General features: G+C 27.5%; 1 protein-coding gene and 1 long non-coding RNA gene across 5 annotated transcripts; one reads left to right on the top strand and one right to left on the bottom strand.

Moving 5' to 3' along the window:
* Positions 1-1,018: 1,018 nt before the first annotated feature.
* On the top strand, positions 1,019-6,975 carry LOC118442084 (sodium-independent sulfate anion transporter). Of its 3 annotated transcripts, XM_035867272.2 has the most exons (13): positions 1,019-1,195; positions 1,342-1,435; positions 1,538-1,601; positions 2,571-2,755; positions 2,852-3,047; positions 3,227-3,447; positions 3,998-4,142; positions 4,229-4,393; positions 4,683-4,844; positions 4,975-5,115; positions 5,377-5,522; positions 5,643-5,807; positions 6,575-6,975. In XM_035867272.2, exons 3-13 carry the CDS (start codon positions 1,565-1,567, stop codon positions 6,719-6,721), a joined length of 1,710 nt encoding a protein of 569 aa, XP_035723165.2. In that variant the 5' UTR covers positions 1,019-1,195; positions 1,342-1,435; positions 1,538-1,564; the 3' UTR covers positions 6,722-6,975. The 3 variants fall into 3 exon arrangements, with proteins under 3 accessions (XP_035723165.2, XP_085517971.1, XP_085517972.1); XM_085661845.1 differs by having other exon boundaries at positions 1,019-1,435; XM_085661846.1 differs by lacking the exons at positions 2,852-3,047; positions 3,227-3,447 and having other exon boundaries at positions 1,019-1,435.
* Positions 6,976-8,053: 1,078 nt separating this feature from the next.
* Positions 8,054-10,978, bottom strand: LOC118442085 (uncharacterized). 2 transcript variants are annotated; one of them, XR_014983070.1, is made up of 4 exons: positions 10,420-10,978; positions 10,101-10,305; positions 9,577-9,937; positions 8,054-9,503 (listed from the first exon to the last, which is right to left on the bottom strand). It is a non-coding gene; the product is annotated as an uncharacterized LOC118442085 (long non-coding RNA). The 2 variants fall into 2 exon arrangements; XR_004838305.2 differs by having other exon boundaries at positions 8,054-9,500; positions 10,420-10,962.
* Positions 10,979-11,488: the final 510 nt, after the last annotated feature.

An 11,488-nucleotide genomic window follows, 5' to 3' on the forward strand; every position in this document is an offset into this window, starting at 1 on the left:
AAGATAACTCGACTAATCTCTAAATAATCCTGGATTATCATTTCAATCTGAAAAAATATGACTCACATATATATATATATATAGACACACACAAAAACATAAATACATATTTATAATTATATAAACTTGCTATATTTTTTGTATATCTATCCTTTTTTAATGTATTAACTGTTATGTTAACGAAGCATACATAATCGAGACATACGACTACCTGTTGTGTCATTCTTTTCAGTATTCTCCACGGCCTAATAATTTTTCTTGCTGTTAAAACGTTAAATCACGAAGGTAACTCGATATTAGATAAAATATTCGCGCATATAGCAAACATTGGCCTGATATCAAAGAAATATTCTATTAACCAATAAAAATTATACATATATAATAACGATTTACTTGTATTTAATTTATATCATTATGTTATGATATATTTCCTATTATTCTATCACGATCCATATAATATTATAATAAACAATATTTTATTTATATTAACATCATTATTTTCATTATTATTATAATCTAAGTATCGATATATATATATATATATATATATATATATATATAATTAACTATGAAAAATAATGATTTGCTCATAAAATATTATTACATAATAGTAATTGCAATTTTTCGTACTTTCGAACATTTTTTTTTTTATTAAAAATTCTAACTATTATTTATATCGAACAGTCCAATACAGTACTCTACAATATCTTTAATTAATGTCAACTAAAATAAAAAGGAAAAAGAAAATTATAAAGCAACGAACGATATTAAAAAGTAGAGAGAGAAAAAAGGTCGATGCTGGGTTCATTATAAAAAGAAGAGAGAAAAATCCAGTTAGGTGAGAGTAAAAGAGAGATAGATAGATAGATAGAGAGAGAGAGAGAGAGAGAGAGAGAGAGAGCAAGCGAGCGAGAGAGAGAGAGAGAGAGAGAGAGAGAGACTAAGAGATAAAAAGAGATAGATAGACAGAAAACATTCTCCCGATGACTATATCTACGTCCTTCAGTCGTGCCTCATCCTCGTGGTACGAAAGTCGTCTCTCGTTCGAGATATCGTTCGTTCGTGTTAATACATAGACAATAATATTTGTTTTCTTTTTCTTTCTTTCTTTTTTTCTTTCTTTTTTTTTCTCTCAACAACAATCAGTACGACACAGTTCTCCTTTTTGTTATTAATCATTATTAATCGTTCAAAGGCATGTTAATCTCCTCACGTAGAATCAAGAATTAATGTTATTAACGATAAACGAGTTAATTAATTAATTTTTTTCCTATTTCTTTCTTTATTTCTTTTTTCTCTCTTTTTTTTTTTTTTGTTTTTTTTTTCTTTCCTTTTCCGTAGATTCGTTACAAGCGATAATGGCTAAGCGATCTTTTATATAAGCATTATGATATGCTCTCAAGGTGCATGCAGAAGTAACCCGTAACTACGACAGGTATCTGAAAACCTTTTGATTGTAAATTTTTTTTCTAAGAAAACTCGTGCAGGTGTTTATTTTCATCTTCTTTCTTCTTTTTCGTTCTTCTTACACGTGAAGATAAAAGGATCTTACTATACAAGTGAAATGTTCAACGGGATACGTGATACATTGAGTGATACAGGTTAGTTATTTCATTGTTTCGGAGTACATGCTGAGTCATAGTAAAAAAAAAAAAAAAAAAAAGGCTAAGAAATGTTCCTCTTTCTCCTAGTAAAGTTCTTATCGATCGATCGATCCTTTCGTTTTTCTTGTTCGGATGGAAAATCTATCTTTCGTGTTTACTCTCTCTCTCTCTCTCTCTCTCTCTCTCTCTCTCTCTCTCTCTCTCTCTCTCTCTCTCTCTCTCTTTCTCTCTCTTTCTCTCTCTTTCTCTTTCTCTCTCTTTCTCTCTCTTTCTCTTTCTCTCTCTTTCTCTCCGTCAGCCTTATAGTTAACTCGTAACAATTTGATAAGCGTTCATTCGCTTTCAAAACTTACGATTTCGATCACGATAGTTCCCTCAAGTTTATTACATGCGATGCTATGTGTATATATATATATATATATATATATATATATATATATATATGTGTATATATGTGTGTATATATATGTATACGTATAAATATATGTGTATATAAACACGTATAAATATATAAATAAATATATATATTTTTTATTACAGTAGGTAATCATAGTCTTGATTTAAGGATTATTCTTCACTTCCATTTTTCGTTGATACATTTATTTAAAAAAAAAAAGCAAACAAATAAACAATAAGTATAATCTCGCATTTTTCTAAACAAATTTCTATTAAAAAGAAAATAATTGTTGTTATTGTTATTATTTATTTATTTATTTATTTATTTGTCATTTAAACTTGTGCGACATTAACAGAACTGTATATTCATTAAAAAAGATAATAAAACTAAAAAAAAAAAATATATATATATATATATAAATTTTATTTCGTATCTGTCTATCTCTTTTCTTATCAAAAATACGTATTGTATATAAAAAAAAAAAAAATATGCGAATGAACAAAAAATAAAATACGATAAATTGGTATGAAAAAGGAATGAAAATTTAGCTTTGCTTTGCTTTGCTTCAGCGATCATGTTAAAGGATAAGCATGCTTGTCAAGATTACATCAAACGCAGACTACCGATTTTTGCATGGTTACCAAAATATAAATTGGCATGGTTAGTTCAAGATGCGCTCGCTGGTTTAACCGTAGGTCTTACAGCAATACCTCAAGGGATTGCTTATGCCATCGTCGCTGGATTAAGTCCCGAGGTAAATTTACTTCGTATCCTTTGTTAACACAGGTATATATATCTCGTGTTAATTCGTTAGATCTTTTCAATTATTTTTATGTATTATTATCATTAGTATGGTCTGTACTCTGCATTTATGGCTTCCTTCGTCTATATCATTTTCGGATCTTGCGAAAACATAACTATAGGGCCAACGGCTATTATGGCAACTATGGTACAATCACTTGTATTAAATTATGGTCCGGACATGGCGATACTATTAGCATTTTTAAAGGGATGCATCATCATGCTGTCAGGCCTATTTCATTTGGGTAAATTGAAAGAATATTTTTTTATTAACATAATTTCGATCGAACTTATCGTTAACACTTTCTCTTTCTCTCTCTCTCTCTCTCTCTCTCTCTCTCTATATATATATATATATATACACATATATATACATATATATATATATATATGTATATATATATATGAAAATAATTATTTACAGGTTTCCTTTTGGATTTTATCTCTCTTCCCGTCATAACTGGGTTCACTTCTGCCGCTGCGATTAGCATTGCCTCGTCGCAATTCAAACCGCTTTTAGGTATACCAGGAAGGACCGAAAGCTTTTTAGATTCCATTGAACAAATCTTTTCGAATTTAAAAGCTATCAGGTATCAGGACACGATCTTGGGTATTTGCACGATCATCGTTTTAGTTATTTTCAAGGCAAGATAGATATTTTTAGTATATAATATCTTAGGTTGTACGAGCCGAACTTTTGAAAATTTCGGAATATGAAATTGAGAGAGAGAGAGAGAGAGAGAGAGAGAGAGAGAGAAAGGGAGAGGGAAAGAGAAATATTTTTAATTATACAAAATGACATTTGATAAGCGATCTTTATGAAAATTAATTTTAATTAAAATGGATTTTGGGTATAAAGAAATTATTTGCTTACGTAAAAGACAAATCCTTTTAATTGAATCAATATTATTAATAATAACAAGTAATTTTTATAAATATTGATTAAGTGAATTATATATATATATTAAATAAATCGTCGTTGTTACCTGAGTAAAAAAAAAAATTTCTTCCAATAAGATATTTTCTTTCTTTTTATCAATAATTATCTATCAATGATAAATTTCGATAATTCAATTGATAATATTATTTATCGCAATAATACTTAATACATATAAATATATATGTCAAGTATTAATCGATAATCATAATTATCAAAGATCGTTCTATTTTTATTCTTCTAATATTTTTCTAATAGAACCTACCTGGGAAGCGAAATGGTACTTGGTCGCAAAAAAGTTTATGGGGTTTAACTTTGGCAAGAAATGCTATAGTTGTTGTCACAGGAACCATTATAGCTTATATATGTTCTTCTACTGGAAATGAAATATTCAACCTTACAGGTAAAAGAGTGTTTTCAGAGATGGTCATCGCTATCATGAATCTTATTTATTTTTGTATTTCTTTTAACATTTTATGTGATACTTAGGATCAATGGGTAAAGGTTTACCACCGCTCAAACCACCACCTTTTTCAACGATATTCAAAAGTAAAACTTATGATTTCGTGGAAATGACAAAGATTATGGGATTGACAATCATTTCCATTTCTGTTGTATCTACTATAGAACATATAGCAATAGCCAAGGCCTTTGGTGAGTTCTTTCAAAACAGATCTAAGAAGTAATATTTTTTTCAAAAATTATGTATAAAAATTAAACTACTTTAAATTAATTCGTTTAAATATTACCAAAGAAGATTCGCATTAAACTAATGAAGATGTATATATTAGTGTGTGTTTTATATATATTTTATATATCCATAGAAAAATATTAATAATAATATTAAATAAAACAAAATAATATATATATATAATATTTTCTATAAAAATTTAAATTCACATTCTTTTTTCTTCTCTCTTTTTTTTTTCTTCTATATTTTCAGCAAAAGGAAAATCTCTGGACGCAACCCAAGAGATGTTTGCTCTTGGAATCTGCAACATCTTAGGATCTTTCGTGTCATCGATGCCAGTTACAGGATCCTTCACGAGGACAGCTGTCAATCATGCATCAGGTGTAAAGACGCCTTTTGGCGGTTTATTCACAGGTAATTCTTATAAATATAATTATATATTATTTTCTTTTAAATTTTTATTCAAATTTTCATCATCTTAACGGTTGATTGACATCATTCTTACTTTTTTCTCTTATTTCTTTTTTTTTGTTGCTTTTCACAGGTTGTCTGGTCCTGCTCGCTGCAGGATTCTTAACACGTACCTTCCGTTTTATTCCTAAAGCAACATTGGCTGGTGTTATATTATGTGCCATGTATTATATGCTCGATTTTGGTACTTATATGTTACTATGGCGTGCGAAAAGTAAGTTAAATAAATCACATTATTGTATTAATTGTATTACAATCAATTAATATTATTAAAATTTTTTTTTTAATTTTATATAAATAACTCAATGATATAATTATATTTATTATTATCAGGATGGTGTATGTATTACAAAAAAAAAACAAAAAGAGAAAAGAAAAATATAATTATAATCAAATTAGATATAAATATAATTATATTATTAAAATTATTTATATTTTATTATTAATATAATATATAGACATGCAAATTTTTTAGAGATCGATTGTATCATTATGATACTGACATTCCTGCCATGCCTTTTTCTTGGCCTTGAATTAGGAATAGCCATTGGTGTAGTTTGTAATTTAGCGACATTACTATACTTTTCGGCAAGGCCATCCGTCGAAACGAAGATCGAACAGGTCTGTTAAGAAATAAGAAAAATATTTTTATCAATTTTTTTTTTCCTTCATATACATATACATATGATTTTTTTTTTTATTTTTATATTTTTATATATTTTTATATTTATATATTTTTAGAATGACGATCATCGAATTATAACACACATAATTCCTGAAGAAGCTGTTGCCTTTCCGGCAGCGGAACATCTGCGTGCCAACATAATGAAACTTTCCGAAACAACTCATTGCAATGTTGTATTAGATTGCAGGAATCTTAAGAGAATTGATGTTACTGTTGCAAAGGTAAGATGAGTACATATATATATATACATATATATTAGATGGACCGGAAAGTAATGTCGCTTTCTTAAATTAAATTCAAAGGAATAAATTTTTAACAAGTTTTTATTTTTAATCACAATCAAATATCGACATGCGCAGAAACGACATTACTTACCGGTCTCTCTAATATATATATATATGTATATATATATATATACTCATAATAATAATCCTTAAGTCATTCCCGAACATAAATGCGTCGAAAAGAAAAATATATTGTTTAGATAATTCACATTCACATAATCATCGCTAAAAAAGAAAAAAAAAAAAGAAAAAAAGAAAAAAAGGAATGGAGAGAAAAAGAATTTTAATGCTGTCAAATTTTTTACCGGGTTGGTTCAATAAAATGAAAATTGTATTTTATATTTAAATAAATCACTAATAATACTTTTACACAGTAATACCATACTAATAAATTACTTTTAGTAATATTTACTTGTATTTTTTTAATAGAACTGCATTCTAATATAATTTACAGTGACAATATTTATTTAGATATTTATATAGATATATAATATTTGTTGAGTTTGACTAATGTGCACCATTCGTTACATTAGTTCAATTTATACTTGGCAAATATTAATCCCATTAATAAGCTAACAAACAATTTTTTTTTTCTTTTTGTGAACGGATAAAATGAAATAAAAAATTAATTTCTATTAGGAAAGATCAACGCGTAAAATGTCCAGACGTACTATTATCTTTAATTTTGTTTTATTTCATTTCAGAATATTAAATTATTGGCAAACGATCTTTCGTTACGCGGACAAGAAATAATCTACGTTAATTGTTGCAAGAACGTCGAGGATATCTTAAAGACGGTTGCACCGGAATTACAGAACGAGTTTCGAGAAATTGTCATTGCTAATAGCTGATAACAATAGAAGAGTAAAGGAGAAACAAGAGAGAACAAGAACCAAAAGAGACGTCGAACAATCGAACTTGAAAAATCAATTGCAAAAGGACACGAGTGAAACGATCTAATATAAAATCAATGTTCTCTATTATTCTCAAGTTCTACATCTTGAAAATCGAAAACGACGCGATGCACATGGATCGTCGACATTTTCTTCTATTCGTTCTTAATCTTAATTGTTAAAGTGGTTATTAACTTAAAAAAAAAAAAAAAAAAAAAAAAAATTAGAAAAAAAAATAGAAAAAAAACATTGGTGAAAGAAATGTTTGGTGATTAATTTGGTTGTAAATTAAAATAAAATAACCAATATCAGTTATGATGCACGAAGACTGCGAAATTTCTGAGCTGATCGATAGTATATTCTATTTAAATAATAGAATTAAAATAAATGTATATTAAATATTTTTATACATTTTTTCTTTTTTTTACTTCCATCCCCAAATAAATTACGTGGAATTGTCATAAAAATAATCTAGTAGATTCCTATCGGTCGAATATGATTATGAATCCATCAATTCGTATTGATAGGGAATCCAATTGACCAAATATCACTAAAACACGAACGGCTGAACAGCCCAAAATCGATCCTGTATAATAGCTATAATAATATCCAGTTTCTCCCATAAAGGAGATGCTTCATATATGACAATCAGTATTAATAAACATTTCTCTCTTTTCTCTCCCTTACACACTTATATACATATACAGACAAACCAAGATTATTTTAGCTAAAACAATCGGCTCTTTTAATACCAAAAACTTTGACCTTCGTTCTAAGTACCGCAATAAAGCTAAGATATAGTTAAGATACCGAGACAATGATAACAATTTCATCATATCTTTAAAAGAGTTATTCGGATAAGTATTATTCGTATAGATACATACTATTTTCAAAAGAATTGGAGGTAAAGTTTATCTAAGCAACCATTAGCTCGATATTACTTGCAATCGAATGTATGTCATAAAAAAAAATTATACATATTATACCACAAGTAAATCGATTTATTTATCAATCGAATAAATAAGGTCGGTAATAACGATCAGCATTGTTTTTATCGACTAAGTAATATAGCCGACAATACTAAATTTCCGTTTAACTAATCATACAATCAAACAGAAATTTACTATACCGATCTAGTAAATTCGATTGATAATAAAAGGGATTTATTGAATTGTTCGATATAACTCGGCCGATAAAAGTAGAGCGCTGTTTAATAGTTCTTGACTATTATTACGTTAATATAGATACTTGTAGCAAAGTCATTTCACGGAGCTCATAATTCAATCACAATTTTTCATTAAAACTCGAGAAGTTTAATTTATTTTTATGGATTTATGACATATTTACAGAAAATTTGTCATTTTCCGATAAGCAACTAATATCATATACAGGCCTCTTTTGACGTAACATTGTTTACAATATTTGTTTAATCGATCAATTGAAATATTATAAGCATGCACTTTATGTACATTTGTATTTGTAAATATCTAGAATTTGTCTTTTTACATAGACTTCCAAATGCAAGAACTTTTGTACGGGATGAAGTTTTAAAAAATTATAGATTTGTATTTCTGTAAATAATGCATGTATATGTAAAAATTGCACTACTATTATAACAATAAGTAGTATGGAAATGCAAACCTGATCTGCATCTTTGTATATAGACTATAATAATAAAGAAAAATTAAGAATCGAAGATAAATTAAAGACAATGTAAAGTTGAAGAAACACTCAATAAGTTTCATATTTGTTACTTGTAATATGGATAGTTTAACGTAGATTCAAAAATTTATATTTAAAAAATGTTTTTCAAGAGTGCCTTTAGTCGAATGTTTTGATAGTGGAGTATTCGAAAGAGAAATTTATAGTGATTATGTAAATTGTTCATATTAAAAAGTAAAAAAAAAAACATTTAATTTACCAATATCTAGTAATGTTTCATATGATCATTTTACGTACAGAAGCTAACGTAAAAGACAATTTCTCAACAAAATTTTTCATTGTAGAGATTGTTTACAGTATTTATAAGGCTATGTTATCTGACACATATATCTCTACTTTCAGTATCAATTTGGTTGGACTAACAGGAGCAATTTCGCAGTGAATTTTATATAAGTGTGTTTGGGTTGGCATGTTACGGAAATGGAGTATAGCAATATATCGATTTATACGTTATACTTACTTATAAATTAAATTTTGCGTTAAACTTAAAAACAACGCAACGTTTAACAACGAAATTGGCTTACGGACATTAAGCTTCGTCCAGAACGTAAGTTTTTAGGTAACACAACGCATTTCTAGATGACAATGAGATTGTAAACGATGAAGATTCGTTCTGGAAGATGTTATACTTCAAAAAGTGAGAAAATTGTCGCAAAAATAAATGAAGACTCTCTTCGAATAAAGATCTAATCGTCATTTGATTATTTAGATTGACTACTAATGAATTAAATTCAAATCGTCAAATTGATTTTAAAAAATTTCTCTTGTAAATGAGTTATTGGCCAAGAAAAATATTCCTATGATTCTACAATCTATTTCTTTGATTTGAATTTATGCGACTTTTTTCTTTTCATAAAAACCAAAAGTCATCCGAAGAAATCTCGTTTTAGAATTGTGAAAAGCATCCAAAAGATTGTCAACTGAATCAACTGCAAGCAGCTCCAAAGATGAGATTACAGCATTATGTCCAAGAATGAGTGCAACGTCTCCGGCGATGTACAGCTTCTCAAGAGAACTACTTTAAAGGAGATTTTTCATTAAGTTATATATACAAATTTTTACAAAATGATTTGATTACTTTTTAAACGTACCTTGTATTTGAGTATTGTAAATGGTACAGATCCATTACCAAAAGATTGAATTAATGGTACTCTTGGAAAAAATCTTTTAAATATAGTTGATTCTTTGTTATTTCTTTCACATAAACAGCAAGCGAATATGAAACCTATGAAATGTTTCTTTGACTGTACAATATCTTTAAAGGCTCTGAACTTATCTTCAATCCTTTCTTTAATACCATAAATCTATATCCAAGTGTACAGACTTGATATGCTTTTCTGTATCCCTTGTTGTAATAGCAATGTAATCCTTGCCATTTTTATATACACATGCATCATCAACAGAATTACAAATCAATAAATTTTTTACAATTCCATTCTATACAAAAGAAATCTATGAAAAAATTTACAAAAATGAATATATAATATTATTTTTTAAGTATTTAAAATAATATCATTATTTATAAGATCAATAAGATCAAACAGCCATGTAACAATAATTATTGAAAGAAGGAATACAATATTTCATGAATCAATTGTACCAAAAATATACATACTTTGTAAAAATGAATCCTTGTTTCCAAGCAATAAAAAAAGAAACATTTGAACTAGAATTAAATGTCAAATATTCTATGATTCCTTTTTTTACGTCGTCCCAATTTAAAGAGTGTTATTTTCTCTTTTGCTTTTTGTAATACATGATGGTTCCCTTGTTCTTTTTTCTTTTTTTGTTTCATTGACTATTTTATTGAGTATTTTCATCTATAAATAATTTACATTAGTAACAAATATACTTTTAAGAATGTGTGCTCTTATAATGTACAATAATTATTACATATTCTGTCTATATATTATAAATGTCTATTATAATTTTACCTGCAAATCTGTGATTAAACAAATTTCATCCATTTTAACATTTGTAAATAATAAGCAAGACGTTGTTGCTTAAATAAAGCAACGAATTAGATTTAATGTCCATTCTCAATAATATTCATCAATATAATAAAATAAAATATTTCAATTGATTGATTATACAAGTAATAACATTCTCGTTAAAAGAGACCATTGTATGATTTTAATTGCTTATGGCAAATTTTCTGCAAATATGTTAGAAATCCATGGAAATATATCAAACTTCTCGAGTTTTAATGTGAAGCATCTTTTTAAATTATGAACTCCGCAGGACAAAGGTATATCCTTGATTCATGCATCCACAACACTACTAACAGAAAGATAATTACACGATACGCGTATGAAGTTCTATTAATAACAATAATGCTCTTTTGATTGGTCGAATTAATGGATACACTTCCGTAAAACGTGGCAGGAAACTTATCACAAAGGAGACCGGAAGAAGAAAGAACGATTTCGATAATCGAAATTTTTCCGTCGTTCAATCGTTTTCTTGTACTGATTGTGCGCTGTTGCAAACAGTGGCCATGTCTCTAATAGGAGACGAGTGATTCGCCATATTTGTGTCGAAAATTTAAATAAATCAATTTTATGAAATACGATATTTTTACTATTTAAGGAGGCATCAAAAATATCTCAAACGCAAATGGAACTTAATATTTTCATCTCAATTCACCAATTTTACGATAATGATAAACTTCAATTGTTTTTCTAATTTTTTTTCTTTTTTTTTTTTCTTTTTCTTCAAATATTATCCTATTCTATATTATTAAATGAGAAAGTTTTACATATCTATGTATAAAAAAAAAATTTGAATGACATTAAATTACAAAACATTTCTTGTCAGTTTTATCCTTTTTCTTTTTTTGGATAAAAGATTTAATTGAAAGAAGAAAACGAAATAAAAAATTTATATAATCCGTGGACCATTTCTTACCTTTCTTTTCACTTTCTATTTCTGGAATATTTTCTTTTTCGTCGTTCTTTTCTTTTTTCTTTCATTTATTTATTTGCCTACACTTATGAGGTTTCT

Source organism: Vespa mandarinia, chromosome 16 (genome assembly GCF_050613455.1).
Source record: "Vespa mandarinia isolate Hongniang chromosome 16, ASM5061345v1, whole genome shotgun sequence".
Taxonomy (NCBI): domain Eukaryota; kingdom Metazoa; phylum Arthropoda; class Insecta; order Hymenoptera; family Vespidae; genus Vespa; species Vespa mandarinia.

What these genes read in the sequence shown, in the direction of transcription:
- LOC118442084 (XM_085661845.1), top strand. Translation starts at nt 1,565, where the DNA reads ATGTTCAACGGGATACGTGATACATTGAGTGATACAG. An exon ending in TCGCTGGATTAAGTCCCGAG is followed by an intron (nt 2,756 to 2,851) that starts GTAAATTTACTT and finishes TATTATCATTAG; the next exon opens with TATGGTCTGTACTCTGCATT. An exon ending in TTGATGTTACTGTTGCAAAG is followed by an intron (nt 5,808 to 6,574) that starts GTAAGATGAGTA and finishes ATTTCATTTCAG; the next exon opens with AATATTAAATTATTGGCAAA.